Genomic DNA, 17,310 nt, shown 5'->3' with positions numbered 1-17,310 from the left:
GCCATCTACAGCATCTTCAGCTTTGCTAGGTGTAACAACAGGTATCAGGGTACACTTTAGAGTCCTTATCACTCTCTGCCTGGCTTAAATAAGTATTTTCCTGTGCACTTGAAAATCTGTTTTGGAAAACAGGGCCTAGCATGTGGTACTACAGTTAAGACAGAAGACACAGATAAATTGAGCAGGGCATAAATCATGAGATAAAGAAGGTATTTTTTTTCAAAGAAAGGATATTCGCCTCTGTTACCTGGCTTCGTTCAAGTAGAAATGACCACCACTCCTACTTACATGAGGTTTGAGACCTTAATGGAGTAATTAATGAGCTAGTGATAATTGTGCATACAGGAATATATAAAACAAAACTCAGGCAATTAGCTTAGTTAAAGGTGATTTATATAAATCTTATCCAGAGAGATTTTGATTGACGTTGCTGAGTTTTGAAAGGAGAATCAGTTATTAGATCAGTTTGTGGGAACTAGTGAAAGCAGGTTTCAGAGTTAGCTGCGTGTTTCCATGGGTGAGTAAAAAAAACCCCAAACCAGTTACTGGAAATATGGCTATAATGTGAAGAATATTGAACAGTGGAGCTTCACCTTTAATGTTTTTCGAAACCTCCTGTATCAAATAGAATATATGTAGGGAAGCTTCTCACCCCCTGCCAACCCTGACTGTAGCCCTGAGCACAGCCTGTGCTTGGGATATTTGCCTACCTCTAGCTGTGCAAGATTACAAACTTCTGCTTGCCAAGCCCATTTTCCAAGCATCTCTGCCACAGAGCTGCATCCTGACCTCTATTGCAGCTGAGTCCCTGCTAACTCTGCATTTATCCAGACTTGAAGCAAGGGAATGCAGAAATGCTTCCTAGGGCTTTCAGTGCCTGTTTGTAGGAATTGATATGCAGTGTGTTGTGGTGGAACTTACTGGTTCCTCCCGAGTACCTTGGGCAGGGGGGTATGCATGCTTCCAGCTGCAGCATTTACAGGGAAATTTTGGCTATTTCTTCCCTTTTATTTCTGTCCAGACAAAACTGTGGATTCAGAATTGTTGGATGAGAGCAGCATCCATGTGGAAAATACAAGCAATTGCAGGTGGCATTTCAACAGCAGTTTCTGTTCCTAGCTTTCAGTAAAGAGTTCTTTGTAAAAGAGGCTGCCACTCCTTTTTGATTATTTAAGATCGTATGAGGCATAACTGGTGCCAGATTATGTACCTTTGCGTGTCTCTACCAAACCTGAGTATGCAATTATATACTTGGCATTTGGAGGCTGCAGTAGAGGGCACTTTGGTGGGCTGAAGGCAAGGTTATACTGCTTTCTAAAATGTTCGATGTCATCATGGTCAATGCTATCCATTATTACAGCATGCTGAAGTTTGAACTTTTTGAGCACATGGGTAAGGAGTTTTGCCAAGAGTAGGACAAGACATGACTCTTGAAGCGACCTAGGAAGGGCAGTGTTCATTGCTGGTGTCAATAAAGGAAACTTTGCTTGCAGTATCTTTCCTTTCCAAGATAGAAAGATGACAATGGGATGCATCCTTAATGAAAATTAATTACTGTTGTGGGATGGATGTTGCTTTATATATGCAGCTATTGTGGTTTTCTCTTTATTTCATTAAAAATCAATCTTTTATTAAAACCACTGGCTCTAATTTCCTGATTCTTCCCTTTGCAAATACTGAATGCCAAAGTTACTGTGTGGCTAAACCAGTTCATCAGGAAAAATACAAATAGTGGTACAACTAATAATATATTAAAAGTCATTGCAGGCATTCTGCTGCCAATCCACATCTACATAAAAAAGCTGAAAGTATATTTAAGTCAGGTGTGGGCAAAACTGAACATAATTGTCTTTTCTGAGGAGCTGTGGAGAAGCAGGTTGTATGCAGTTGCATGCAAGGCAGAGTAAATAGGATCTGTGTGTTATTGCTGGCTTGTGGGCTTGGGTGGAGAAGTTCACATCGCCTGCAGTTTTGCAAGAGGCTGTGGGTGCTTGTTGTGAGTGCACCACCTTCTATCTGCTCCTGGTGCCTTGGGGTGGCTGGTCTATGAAGACTTCCATGGCTGATGAGATATCCTTTGGTTGTACTTGAAAGCTACGTAGTGATTTATTCTTCCCTCACATGTTCCCCTCCATTTGCCTCCTAGCTGTCCTCAGCCCTTTCCCTTTTTCCATAGTAATTGTGGAAGTGTGCAAGAGTCCTGGATGTCCATGTTAGTGCAATGCAGGTGAATCTTGTGTTTCATAGGACATCCGCAGGCTATCAAATGGATAAATCATGTCATGGTTTTCTGCATTACTGTGACCTCTTTCAGCAGTAGCCTGTCCATCTATTCCTTCAGGCTTCTGCCTCCTGTAGTCCTTTCCAGCCTGAATGGTTTTGGTTTTGTGTGTGTGTTGTTCTGGTTTCACTGTGTTCAGGCTTTTCTGTTTTGGCTTTTTTGTTTTCAAAAGAAGATTGGAATTTAGTTTGAGGAATCTAATTTCAAATTTCCATGTGAAAGGTGGGACAGAGAACACAGATTTCTACTAAAATGAATGCATTGCATTTCAAGGAATAGCTTCCATGATATAAAAGAATTAATTAAAACATATTAATTCTTTGCCCTCACTTTGTAAATTTTCCTAATTACAGTAAAGGTAAATTACCAGACACAACTTCTTAATCAGTTCGTATTGAGTAGGTTACTTGCATACAAGTCCTGGATACCCAGTCAGAGAACAAAGATTTTTCAGGAAATTATTTATTTCAAGAGTAGTGTGGGAGTAGATTCAGGTTAATTTTACCCCCTCTGGCTCTCCTCTCTTCTCCTCAACCGCCTGCACCAAAAAAATGCAGTCACTGTTACATTATTTTGGGCATTCCTAAATGTCAAGTATTTGGTGCTGCTAACAAATTATAACTGTGTGGGAGACTGTCCCATAGAGCACCTTCATGGGATGTGTAATTTCCTCTTTGGGAGGTCATTTTCTCTTTGGCTTAATTAGGGTACAAACCTAAACTTTGGTCTTTAGTTATTAGGAGAGGAAACTCCTCTTACAGATTTGATCTAGTATGAGTCCTGCAGTCTTGTAATACAGTTCATAATTGCTGATCTTATAACATTGGGCTGGAACCTGTTTCCCTTTTCTCAACAAAATGTTGTGGGCTGTAGAATCACAGTTTTAGAGAGCCACCAAGTATTTAGCCAACGGATATAAAGCAAAATATCTCTAGCAAGAGACTGCCCAAACCCTCTGCATAGACTCAGAATGGTTTGAGTTGGAAGAGACCTTAAAGACCATCTAGTTCCAACCCCCCTGCCATGGGCAGGGACACTTTCCACTAGACCAGCTTGCTAAAAGCCTCATCCAGCCTGGCCCTGCACACTTCCAGGGACAGGGCATCCACAGCTTCTCTGGTGGTTCCAGTGTCTCACCACCCTCCCAGTGAAGAATTTCTTCCTTATAGCTAAAGTAAACCTACCCTCTTCCAGTTTAAAAATGTTACCCCTTATTCTATCACTACACCCCCTGATAAAGTGTCCCTCCCCATCTTTCCTGTAGGCCCCTTTTAAGTACTGGAAGGCACTATAAGGTCTCCCTGGTGCCTTCTCTTCTCCAGGCTGAACAACCCCAACTGTCTCAGCTTGTCCTCATAGGTGAGGTGCTCCAGCCCCCTGATCATCCTCGTGGCCCTTCTCTGGACCTGCTTGAGCTGGTCCATGTCTTTCTTGTACTGGGGGCCTCAGAGCTGGACACTGTACTCCAGGTGGAGTCTCATGAGAGCAGAGTAGAGGGAGAGAATCACCTCCCTTGACCTGCTGGCCACACTTTGATGCAACCCAGGATACGGTTGGCTTTCTGAGCTGTGAGTGCACATTGCCTGGTCCTGTTTGAGCTTATCATCAACCAGCACCGCCAAGTCGTCCTCTTCAGGGCTGCTCTCAATCCACCCATTGCCCAGCCTGTATCTGTGCATGGGATTGTCCTGACCTATGTGCAGGACCTTGCACTTGGCCTTGTTGAACTTCATGAAGTTTGCACGGTCCCACCTCCCACGCCTGTCGAGGTCCCTCTAGATGGCACATCCCGTCCCTCCAGCACGTCGACCGCACCACACAGCTTGGTGTCATCAGCAAACTTGCTGAGGGTGCACTCAGTCCCACTCTCCATGTCACTGACAAAGTTATACAGCACCAGTCCCAGCACTGACCCCTGAGGAATACCACTTGTCACTGGTCTCCACTTGGCTATTGACCGCAACTCTTTGCCAATTCCTTAACCTCTGAGTGGTCCGTCCATCAAATCCATGTCTCTCCAATTTAGAGACAAGGATGTCATGTGGGACAGCGTCAAATGCTTTGCACAAGTCCAGGTAGATGACATCAGTTGTTCTTCCCTTATCCACCAGTGCTGTAACCCTGTCATAGAAGGCCACCAGATCTCTCAGGCACAATTAGCCCTTAGTAGAGCCATATTGGTTGTTACCAATCACCTCTTTATTTTCCATGTGCCTTAGCATAGTTTCCAAGAGAATCCTCTTCATGGTCTTGCCAGACACAGAGGTGAGACTGAGTGGCCTGTAGTTCCCTGGGTCCTCTATTTCCCTTTTAAAAAATGAGGGTTATATTTCCCCTTTTCCAGTCAGTGGGAACTTTGAGAGACTGCCATGACTTCTTAAATATGATGGAGAGTGACTTAGCCACTTCATCCACCAGTTCCCTCAGGACCCACAGATGCATCTCATCAGGTCCCATAGACTTGTGCACCTTCAGGTTCCTTAGATGGTCTCAAACCTGATCTTCTCCTACAGTGGGTGGTTCTTTCTTCTCTACATGAAAGGTAGGAGAGGGAAATTTGGGCCTGGCTGTGAATATTGCGGAGGAAGGATTCAAATTTCACTCTTCGATATCTTTGTTACTAGTGTGGCTCTAGGTCATGAGGTTGGATGGCAGCAGTGAGTCACTCTTTAGGAGTGTTGGCAGCAGGACTGGAAGGACTGAAGGACTAGACTCACAATTAGTGCCAAGGTTGCCCTGTGAGTCCAGTCCTTCATTTCTGGATGTCCTCAAGTGCTTAGGTTAGGAATCAGGTGAAGGAAGTGCTCCTGCCTTTGTCTGCATTAAGCAGAACCGCCATTGTTGTAGTATAATGTATATTTTTCTTTCAACCCCCAGCAGCGCTACAGGCTTGGGGAGGAGTGGCTGGAAAGCTGCCAGTCAGAGAGGGGTGTTGATTGACAGCCGGCTGAACAGGAGCCAGCAGTGTGCCCAGGTGGCCAAGAAGGCCAATGGCATCCTGGCTTGTGTCAGCAATAGCGTGGCCAGCAGGGACAGGGAAGGGATCTTACCCCTGTACTCGGCACTGGTGAGGCCGCACCTCGATTCCTGTGTTCAGTTTTGGGCCCCTCACTACAAAAAGGACATTGAATGACTCGAGCGTGTCCAGAGAAGGGCAACGAAGCTGGTGCAGGGTCTGGAGCACAGGTCGTACGGGGAGCGGCTGAGGGAACTGGGGGTGTTTAGTCTGGAGAAGAGGAGGCTGAGGGGAGACCTCATCACCCTCTACAGCTACCTGAAAGGAGGTTGCAGAGAGCTGGGGATGAGTCTCTTTAACCGAGTAGTAAGCAATAGTATAAGAGGTAATGGCCTGAAGTTGCACCAGGGAAGGTTTAGACTGGGTATTAGGAAGCATTTCTTTCCAGAAGGGGTTGTGAGGCATTGGAATGGGCTGCCCAGGGAGGTGGTGGAGTCCCCATCCCTGGAGGCATTTAAGGGTGGGGTTGACATAGCGCTGAGGGATATGATGTAGTTGGGAGCAGTTAGTGTTAGGTTAATGGTTGGACTAGATGATCTCCAAGGTGTTTTCCAGCCTAGATGATTCTATGATATTCTGTGCAGAGAAAGATAGTTGTAGTGGGTTGACGTTGGCTGAATGCCAGGTGCCCACTAAGCCACTCTATTGCTTCCCCTCCTCAGCTGGACAGGGAAGAGGAAATGTAAAAAAAGACTCAGGGGTTTAGGTAAGGCCAGGGAGAGGTCACTCACCAATTACTGTCATGGGCAAAACAGTCTTGGGGAAAATTGATTTATTACCAATGAAATCAGAGTAGGATAACAAAAAATCAAGCCAGATCTTAAAAATACCTTCCCCCTGTTCTGTCCTTCTTCTCAGGCTTAACTTTGCTCCTGATTTCTCTACCTCCTCCCCTCCAGTGGCACAAGGGGACAGGGAATGGGGGTTGCAGTCAGTTCATCATATGCTGTCTCTGTTGCTCCTTCCTCATCAGCAGGAGGACTCTTCACACTCTTCCCCTGCTCCAGCATGTGGTCCCTCCCACAGGAGACAGTCCTCCATGAACTTCTCCAGCATGAGTCCATCCCATGGGGTCACAGCCTCCTTCGGGCACATCCACCTGCTCTGGCGTGGGGTCCTCCCCAGGCTGCAGGTGTCTCTCTGCTGCACCATTAACCTCCACGGGCTGCAGGGACACAGCCTGCCTCACCAGGGGCTGCACCACGGGCTGCAGGGGAACCTCTGCTCCAGCCCCTGGAGCACCTCCTGCCCCTCCTGCTTCACTGGCCTTGGGGTCTGCAGGGCTGTTCCTCTCACATTTTCTCACTCTTCTCTCCAGCTGCAGTTGCCATTGCGCAGGGATTTTTTTCCCCTATCTTAAACATGTTAACACAGAGGCACTACCACCGTCACTGATGGGGTTGGCCTTGGCCAGGGTTGGGTCTGTCTTGGAGCCATCTGGCATTGGCTCTGTTGGACATGGGGAAGCTTCTGGCAGCTTCTCACAGAAACCATCCCTGTAGCCCCCAGCTACCAAAACCTTGCAGTGCAAACCCAATACAATAGTCCACTGTGATATCTTGGAGCTAGAATCTCCAAAAATCTTAATATTAAAAATGCTGCTTGAAGGGAAGGGATGATGTCTTGGGTTTATCATTGATGTATTGCTGTTCCCTTGTGTGACTGGTGTTTGGATTTCAGGTCTTGTCTTAGTAACATTTCTTAGTATTTTTAATTGGCAATGTTCTCTTCTATATCCTTTCCCATATATTGTTACATAGGATAAAACGACAGTTCCTGCTCATACATACTGTCCTATCAGAAACCATTAAATAGGTTTTGATGTGAAAGTAGAGTTAGTCTGAGCTGTGTTGATTGTGCAATTAGCAGTGAAGGTTTTTCTGTATGCTACAAGTATAACCAGGAAAGTCCATGCCAAACATTGAGATACCAGTTCAGCTGAAAATTTATTTTTGCTTCCAGGAACAAAATACTCTGCATAGAGGATGTTGGCATTATTGCTGTAAACACCTCTTGCACAAGTGATTTGGGGTTTTTTAATACAGTATCTGCAGTAATAGAGTCTTTAAAAGCGGGCTTCGGCTCACTAATTCTTGGTGTCTAAATAAAAGACTGTAAAGTGTCTCTACTCCCCCTGTGATAGCTCAGGAGAGACAGGTGTGTCTGTTGGTGATTCATCCCACCCTAAATGCAGTATCTAAGCTGCCATGGGATAAATTCCTCTCCAGTGGTGAGCCATTTGATCTTTTAAATGGCAGCAGGTGAGATGGGTCCTGTCCACAATCAATAGGAAACAGAGGTTCTCCAATGAATGTTGTGTTCTTCAAGCAGGTTGTCTTACAGGGGTTCTCTTATCTTACCCCTTCCCTCCCTAGAACTCCCTCTCTGAGGTTCCTTGTTTGTCTCAAAGTAGTTTCTGTCTGGGTTTAAGGAAAGAAGATGAAAGGAAAATAATTAGGGTATTTTTTTGTTTGGGGTTTTGATTTTTTTTTTAATCAAAAATTATCTTTCTAAATAAGACAAAGGACTTTGTATCCCCTGATCATTTGTTTTATAAGGAGAGGGGAAAAAAAGCAAAGATCCCTCAGTATAGTAGATTAGAAACTGATACCTCAGAGACTCAGTACACAATAAAAGTTGCTTGGCCAGTAGGTTTTACTTAGCAAGATGAAATTTCTCGTCAGAGCAGAGGTCAAATGTGTCAAGATTGTGGAGGATGTGCTGAAGAGGTAGGAACTCAAAACGCTATTAGGAAGAAATGCATTATTTCTCTGGAGTGTACCAGTGACCCAGCTTTCCAGAAGCTATTTACCTGTACATATACTTTCATGCTTTTTTTGTCCACCTTTTTTTTTCCTTATACTTATATTCTTTTGGTGGACAGTGGATCATCGGGATTCTTTATTTAGCCTGTTGTTAAATATGTATATAGACAAAAAGAGAACTTCTAACCAGTAGTCATGATAACAATTATGAGGAAGCATTAAAAGGGGCCAAGCAACAGCCAAATCTTAATTGTTTTGGGAAAAGAATTTTGGCAGGATTGATTCCCTGGATTGCTCATAATGCATTTAAGAGAATTGTTTGGAAGCATAAGGACTTCTGAGATTTGGTGTCTTCCTTCAGACTTCCTTATGGAATCATAGAATGGTTTGGGTTGGAAGGGACCTTAAAGACTGTCTAGTTCACCTCCCCTGCCATGGGCAGGGACACCTTCCACTAGCCCAGGTTGCTCAAAGCCCCGTCCAACCTGGCCTGGAACACTGCCAGGGAGGGGGCAGCCACAGCTTCTCTGGGAAACCTGTTCCAGTGCCTCACCACCCTTGTAGTGAAGATTTTCTTCCTTATAGCTAATCTAAATCTACCCTTTTTCAGTTAAAAAATGATATCCCTCATCCTATCACTACACTCTCTGATAAAGAGTCCCTCCCCGTCTTTCCTGTAGGCCCCTTTCAACACTGGAAGGTCTCTCTACGGTCTCCTCAGAGCCTTCTCTTCTCCAGGCTGAACAACCCCAACTCTCTCAGCCTGTCCTCACAGGGGAGGTGCCTGGTCATCTTCGTCGCCCTCCTCTGGACCCCAGAATCTGTTGGGGAGATCTTTTGTTTTAAAAAATGAAGTGTCATGAAAGGCTGGCTTACTGAAGTTGACATACTAGAATAAACTGGTGATTCATATTAGTGGGAAGTGGAGCAGTAATGATTTTAAGTGTACTGAAGGAGTTTGGTGAAGCTGATAATGTGCAAAAATATTCTAATTAAAGCCAGTTAGAAAACAAGGTTGCAGTAAATGGTATTTGTATCTTCAAAAATTGGGGAGGATGATCTGAATGCTTTCTTACATAATATGCTAACCTCTGAGGTTCAGTGCCAGATGACATCTAATCAGAAGAGCTTAGTATGGTTCAAAAAGTAATTGGACTCTTAGATGTATAACATTCATTTGTACAAAAAAACCCATAAACCTGGTTGCTAGATCCACAGCCTTATTTTATTATAACCAAGTGAGTCAAATTAAACATAATTGTTAATGAACTTAACACAGCAGGGGCAAAGCTGTACAGCTTCTGTGAAGGAAAACTGAGCTGTGCACATCTGTGCAGATTAACATTAATGAATAAAGAAATTACTCTGTCTCATAAATTTTTTAAAAGCTTTGGAAGTAAGGCTCTCTGGTTTTCAGTATGCCACAACTAATTCTAGGTATGTTTTAAGATTCCATCCTTGCACAGCTGTTAAATATACTTATTCATAAATTTGAATAATTTAGTAGTAGCTGAATGGTATGAATTGTGTAAAACTTGCAGTTGGTTCCAAATTACTTAAGTAGCTAAATACAGGAGAAAACTTGTGGTGTTCCCTTGGGATCCCAAGACCTGATAGTCTCTGACACACAGTCCAAGCCAAAATCTGTGCAAGCATGTGTTTGTCATGGAAAGGTTTTTATTCTGCAGTAGCTTCTAAAGTAGGTGCATCTGTGTGTTGAGACAAGTCCTCAGCCTTGGAGCAGTGGGTAGTGTTTCACTCTCATGCTCCCAACATTCAGACAGTACCCAAACAAACAAAAGTAAGGTTGGGTTGAAGCATACTACTGAATTCTGGTTATTCATTTAGAAATTTTCCAATACTGGTATTGGAAAAATCAGAATCAGATAGGAATGAGTTTGTGATGATGTGTATATTCCATAATTAATAATTTACAGGAAGCAAGGTGGGTGGTGTTTATTTTGACCACAATACAAGAACAGAGGGACATTCAATACCCTGAACATTAATTAAAAACTTGCTTTCTTATTCCTTACATAATGTCTTGCTCACCTGTGGAGCTCAGGGCCATATGATAGCTAATCTGAAGATCTTAATAACATTCAAAAATAATTAGACTTTTGGATGGATACCATCCTGTGTTATCTTATATAGGAAAAAGATAAACTCTCCAGCTTCAAAGACAAGTTGGTAATGACCAACATTCAAAAAACTTGACCTGTCAGCCATTGCTCATTAGAAAAGCTTGACTATCAGTCATTGTCACTGCTTGGTTAGAAGAGAGAACAAGGGCAGACAGTCTGCTAGTAGACACTGCTTTCTGAAGAACACTTTTGCAAATGGCCTGTTGTCTGGCCTGCCCTGATTTTGCTTTGGAAGTATAAAACCTCTAGGACCGTGAGTGAAATGTCATGTCTTACATACTGCTTGTCTCAGGATGTTTGTCTGTACATAAAATACTGCAATGGGAGTATCATCAGAAAAACAACTAAAATTAATATTACAGTTACTGGTAGATTTCTATCATGGCAATACTTACTCATTTTGATTTTTCTTTTTTTTTAAATTGGAGATGTATGTTTACTATGTGTGACTTAAGTTGGCATTGCCTGCCTCCTACAGCAGGGAGAGTGAGTGAGATTGCTTGTTTGCGTATCAACAGCAAGTCATCAGTTATGGAAACCCTGTTGACACTACTTATAATTGAACCAAGGAGAGAACAATGTAACTGTAAAATTACCAGTTGATAGGAGAATGTCTTAGTTTGCAGAATATAACAGATTTTTTGCATGAATTTGCTTTGGATCTTACGAGATTTAAGTTAGCAATCATCTTTAAAGTTATCTGCATTTTTTGCAGGGTATTATAGAAAAATCGAAAGTGAAAGGAATTCCTATCATTATTGATGCTGTAAGTATTTCTTGGTTCAGTCAGTGGTTTGACATTTAAGAATCTATTCAGTAAATGTTCTTCTTACTGATTTTTGCAGGATGGACTGTGGCTCATTTCCCAACAGCCTTCTCTTATTCAAGGCTACCAGCGAGCTATTCTTACTCCAAACTACATGGAGTTTAGTAGACTTTATGAAGCCATGGTGAGCCGTTTTCCTTTTTGATATTTAAGTACATGCAAGTTTAGTCTTCTAGTCTTTAAAAATCGGCAACTTATTACTGGCTTAAACATTATGTGTTGTTTCTTATATGCCAGAGAAGCATTCTCTGGGGTTTTATTCCATGGGATAATCACCACAACGGTGCATATTCTTAAACAGCACCCTTTTAAGAAGAAGACCCTTTGTTACGCATTTTTAGGCACTAAAGTAGGTATAGAAAAAAATACCTGGAATGACTGATGCTGCTGCTTTCCCCCCTGCCACCCCCCCATACATACGCTGAAGTAGCATGTATTAGAATATGTTGTTCTCGTAGTAAAATATGTACTGTGTATGGAATTCTTGTGTTGTAGCTTAGAGACCCTGTAGACAGTAGTGATCATCATGGATGTGTATTAAGACTCAGCCAAGCCATGGGGAATTTGACAATTGTTCAAAAGGGAGAAAGAGATCTTATTTCAGATGGAGAGAAAGGTAAGTGAAGCCTTTTGCTTTTAGCAATATGATTTTTTTTTTAATGTTTTGTTTGCTTTCAGTTGTAGTCCAGCAGTTGGACTATATAGTAATTGATTGACTGTATTCCCATAAAGATTGAAGGGGAGAGAAGGGTGTCTTAGCAGATCACCTTTAGATGGTTTGTGTACATTGATATTTTAAAAGACTGCAACTTAATTTATTTGGTGAAAAAAGTTGCTGATTTTATTTCTCATCCAAATGGCTATAATTTATGTTTTACATTACACACGTATTGAAAAATTAATTTTTTAATCTTTGTGAACTGTTTTTAAATCCTTCGTTGAGATGGTCTATATAAGTGCAGATGTCATGGCTAACTTAATGCAGAATAATATTGTTGTTTCACCAAGTATTGGTGCATGTGAAAAATGATGTCTTGAGGTTCATGAGCTGCTTAGTTCCTTGATACTGTACACCATGAGCTGTAGATTAGCATATACATATATGGCTTGTACATTAGCCCTGACAATTAAAAAAAAAAAACACCAAACCCCACAACCAAATTAACTCTGATCACTTACTGTGATCAGTATAAAATTAATTTGCGAGTGCCTTCGTTGCATCTTAACTATGTGGTCTTATTTCACATACATAACAAGCAGCAGCTTTGCTTCTAATTACTTGAAATGCTAATCTCTCATAAATGTTTATGCTGCTTCAGAACCATTTTGTATATATAGTCAATTTTTCATTATTTGGAGCCATGGGAGTCTTCTATAACAGAAAACCAGATGTAATATGACAACTGATTTGTGCAGAGCCGCCTTCCACATATGCCTATTAGTACAGATACTACAGTGGACCATGAAGCAAGCTGAGATCTGGGAGCAATGCACTTATGCTTGTGTGGTGAAGGACTTGGGACAGTCATACAGTACCCAGGTTGCCCTGCATGGAGTCTGCTGTCATATACTTGCACCCATAGCAGACTTGATTTGTAACCTTGGACAGTCAGGCCAAGCTTAAGGGAGGATGAACTCTGCCAGAGGATGAAATATCCTGGCTCCAGTTTATGCCAGCTAGAGAGCTTTAGAGCACTGTAGTGTATCTTCTTTCTCTGGTTTTATGTCAACAATGTTCTTTTTATGTAGGATTGTTCCTTTTTTAATGAATGTCGGGAAAACTCGGTGAGCGCTTTAGATTGAGCATATTACCTAGGATATCTCTGTTCTCCTTTCGAACTGTTATTCTTGAGATACGTGTACCACCACCATTGCTGGAGAGAGGGGACACGCTCTGTCTCCACTGTCTCTTGTCATGCAGGATTCAGAAAACCAAGAAACAACTGAAACTCTTTCCAGTTTAAATTTTGAATGTTCAGGTGTGGCACAAATTTGGTGTGTGTCTTATGTGCTTTTGGGGCTTTTTGTTGGTTTTTTTTTTTCCAACCATATTCTTTGTCTCTGTTGTGTTGTGATATTCTTTTCTCTTAGTTAAGTGGCTTTTTGATTTGAAATAAAAACTGTTCTGTGCCTTTATAGCAGTTGTTTGATGTCTAGCTATAGGCTGCTTTCTTGTTACCTTGGTTGTATCACTGATGCTTTCTCTCTCCTGGATTACAGACATTACAGGCAGCATTGCTCAGCTGTAAGAAAGCAGTTGTCAGGTTTAATACAGATTATGATGTCTGTTATAAACACTGTTTTTAGGGTTTGTGTTGTTTGCAAGAAGGTTCCTGAGAATTTTTCAGAAACTATAGACTTCAGCTTCCTTTTAACAAGAATGTTCTTTGGGTCAATTGTTTAAAAGCTTCTCAAATGCAAAGTGATCTTGAGAAAGTAAAATCTACTGTCTACTCTGTGCCACAACACAGAACATGCTGTCATGTTACTGACCTTGAATTTTCTTCCAGTTTTTTCGCTCTTGACTTCTTTTTTCATCTGCCTGTTCTTTTGATCTGATGTAATTTTTTTTCAGCTAAGACAACATGCATCATGATTCCAGTGTGAGGGAAATCCAGATCATTGGATCAGGCCAATGTCCTCTGAGCAGAGTCAAATATTATAAAAAGATCTGTGTACTCCTCTTGTCTTTTTATTTTTCATGTTATGATCCATTTGTAGTGCTTAAGCTATACCTATTTTCAGGTATTTCCTGCTTGAGCTCATGTGCTTAGCATGCTAATACTGTAGTTTCCATGTATCACTTTTAAACTTTCTTCTTTGGGAATATATTGCATGCATGCTTTCTGGGGGGAAAAAAAAAAAAATTCTCAATGCTCTCCAGGAAAACCAGAAATTGCAAACTTAACTATGTAACTTTAGTGTTCTGTGCTTGACTGTTGTGGAAGGAAGGCTTTTTGAGGATGCCAGATTTTGCAGCAGGGAAGACTTGTCTTGGTGAATACTTCATAGGCTGGAGTGATTGTAGTGGTTATTTTCATAGTGCTTTTATTCATGAGTCTATAGGTAGTTCAGTAGGCAATTTACTTCTGTTAGTTGAGGACAAAAAAGGTTATCAGGTGATGTGATAGCGAGCTGGAAGTACAGGTGTTGGTGAAGGATTACTGTCAGCAGACAGCTCTGTAATCTAAGCAGACAGGCAGAATAAATTATGTTTGGAAGCTGACGTTCAATAAATTCAGATTAAAAGTAAGGCAGATTTTATTAACAAAGAAATTAGCTAAGACAATAACATATCTAGAACTTTGATAGATTGCCAAACTGTGAAGTTTCTGGATGCCTTTGAGGTTTGTTTTTACAGATCAGATTAGATGATGCAGGTGGCCTTGAAATCAGTACTGAGTCACATACATGGCCTCTATGAAGTCAGTAGCAGCCTGCCACTAAAATGGAGGTTTTTCTAAAATTTGTCTCCATTTCAGTTATGAGCTGCCAACTGCCCTGTAAACATAATCAACAAGATTTTAAATTAAGTTTTATATACTCTTTTTCTCTTTCCTTTTGCAATTTCACATTATAGCTTGGTCTACAGTTGTTGATTCCCTGCTCTACAAAGATGAGCTTCACCATGCTCTTGGTAGGTGATATCAGTGCCATCACTGACCAGGGTAGGAATGAGTACTCAGCCTGTGGGTAAAAGGTAAGTCAGCTTTTATTCACTATGGCACAGCTCTCTAAGGTTTTCTTTTTATTATTCTTTGGAGAACTGGTCAACAATAAAGTGTGGTTATACCCGTCTTGGTTCCTAACATGTTTAAAATTTGGTTAGGTCCTTGAAGTAGAGGATTTGGATTTTTATTTTTAAATATTATAATGAGTTTTTCTGTATTTTCCCCAGTATCTGTGTTTGTCCTCTCCTCCATTCCAAAAGGCAGACTTGATGAGTAACCAGCCCACTGCTCCCTGTGACTGCTTTTACCTGGAGCCAGTAGCCATATAGTTTCTCTCTAGTTGCCCAGCTGCAGCTATGGTCAAGAGAAGAAAAGGAGCATATGAGAGGGATTATTAAGTACTGAATATGAGGTAAAAAACCAACTCTTGCCATAAATCCCTAAGCAGTATTTCTGCGGATTTCTGCTGTTCATGCCCTATACAGCTGGGAAGGAAGTGCTTCAGTGCTTGTCAGGCCCTGGTTCACTCAGCTGAAAGCTCTTACAGTGCCCAGCTGCCCAGCCAGTTTTGCCTAGACTTCTGAGAGGCAGCACCTTCATCTTCAGTCCTGCTTCTGCAGAGTGAGTGAAACAGGGAGGTCACAGTTCCTACCTGTTGTGTCCCTGTGCTCTCCTTAGCATGCACAGCCCAGCCCATTGTCTCCCCGGTACTGCTCACCTGTTCACCACATCCATCCCCTGGCTCCTGTGCCTATCCAGGAAAAGTAATGTAGAGTTTGGATCATTTTCTTTTAACTTAAATTGCCTGGTGTCTCACAGTCAAGGACCTATCTAAGTTTTAAAAGTGTGATTAGGGAATATAAAAGTATAAGCACCCTTTATATAAAAGCCAACTTACATTTTCCACAACAGTTGAGTGATTCTTCCAGCCAAAGCCATTAATCTTGGTTTCCCTGTCTGTATGCACTCTGGGACATCTTTCTGGGAGTCCACAAACTCCAGCTATGTGCTTTTGTGAACTAAATTGCAAAAGGAAAAAGATACATTTCTTACCAGTAGGAGTATCTGCCAGGTCAGAGAAGTGTATTGACAAAACATTTTACTCAAGATCTGATAATGCTCTAAACCTGAATCTTGCATTTGATGGAGCGGAGTTGTCCATGATAGGTACATTATTTTACATAGAAAATGGAAATCTTAAGCCTTTTAATTAAACAAGAGTATTTGTTGTTCTGTGGGATAGCTGACGTTGGCTGATCCAATGCAGTTGAATCATATCAGAGGTCAGAATGGTTGTACCTTTCATACACAGATTCCTGAGCACATTAGGATAAGTGTAATACTCCTGCTCTGTAAGAGGAAGACAAGTGCAAAGAACTTGTTCAAGATGTCTGAGATTCAAGAATTAAATTTTAATTTCCAGGCTTTTGGTCTGCTGTCTCAATAAATGTGATGATTCACATTGGCTGTTTAGCCATCTTTATCATCATCAGTATTACGTGTTAAGCCTTAACTAGCTATCCTGTATTTCACATTCTAAGTACAAACATAAAAAATGAATCCCTGGGGTTTGATTTTTTTCACTACTGCATGAACACTGTGAATCAAGAACATGCAGACATACCTTTTTATACTACATGGGCCTTCAGTTTTCCAACTGTAATGTGTCTAGGAGCTGCTGTTATAAGTAGGACTGTGCACAGCCATATCAAAATTACTGCTTCCCAGTTAACTTGTAGTGCTTGATCTCAGCAAAACTACTAAATTCTATTTTTTTTCCTTCGAAGAGAGGATAGCTATTTTCATTTACATGTCAGACTTTTTTTTTTTTTTTTGGCAAAGCATACAGTACCCATAAATGGGTCATTTTTCTGGGCTCTGATGTGCCTGCAGAGTTTGGACTGGGAGTTCTTTCAGCTTAAAACTTGCTGACAGCAGTATAGTTAAGTGTGACATCATGGTCTGAATGCTTTCCCAAATGCTAATGCTTATCTTATCTTCAAGGAGTGCTGAAAAGGGAGTGATGGTAACTTATTTTATGACCTGAAAAATATTAAACATAGAGCTACTAAATGACTTGGCTGTAGTTACCCAGGAAATCTGAGGCAGAATTTTGAATTTCATGGAGCCTAAAACTCTTGAATTTCTACTTTCCAATATTCTGTCTTTTTTTTTGTTGTTTCTATTGCACTCATATTTCAATACAAGTCATTTCCATGGACGTAGGTAAGCAAGATATCCGGGTCACAATATGTGAGGGACATGCTGTATTTGCTGTGTACAGCTCTGTCAATATTTATGTGCTGTTTAATTGCTGAGGTTATGTTGAAACTGTTGAATAGGGCTGTGGTTGTTCTGACTCTAGCTGATCTCCTTGTCCTACTTCAGTCAATGATTTCTTCAACGATAACATTTTTATTTCATCTAGCCTTTTCTTATGAGAGTGTACCTGTGCTCCATGGGTATGTGCTAGGGAACTAGGGTTTTTTTCTTTTTCAGAAAGTCACTTAGTGAAAATCAGTTTTTATTAAAAGACTGTCTATTAATTATACTGAGGTGTGTTTTTTCTGTTGTGTTTTGTTTTGTTTTAATTCGTGACCCTGTGAA

At 41.4% G+C, this 17,310-nt stretch overlaps 1 protein-coding gene across 5 annotated transcripts in view; it reads left to right on the top strand.

Moving 5' to 3' along the window:
- NAXD (NAD(P)HX dehydratase) overlaps positions 1-17,310 on the top strand; it is a 53,509-nt gene that overhangs the window by 30,086 nt on the left and 6,113 nt on the right. For all 5 annotated transcript variants that reach the window (XM_074910374.1, XM_074910355.1, XM_074910336.1 and 2 more), the window contains 3 exons: positions 10,922-10,972; positions 11,052-11,156; positions 11,528-11,648. In XM_074910374.1, the coding sequence (XP_074766475.1) occupies positions 10,922-10,972; positions 11,052-11,156; positions 11,528-11,648 (277 nt within the window). The remainder of the gene's footprint in view (positions 1-10,921; positions 10,973-11,051; positions 11,157-11,527; positions 11,649-17,310) is intronic.

This window comes from Athene noctua, chromosome 1, assembly GCF_965140245.1.
Source record: "Athene noctua chromosome 1, bAthNoc1.hap1.1, whole genome shotgun sequence".
NCBI classification, from domain to species: domain Eukaryota; kingdom Metazoa; phylum Chordata; class Aves; order Strigiformes; family Strigidae; genus Athene; species Athene noctua.
This window is presented reverse-complemented; position numbering and strand designations above follow the sequence as displayed.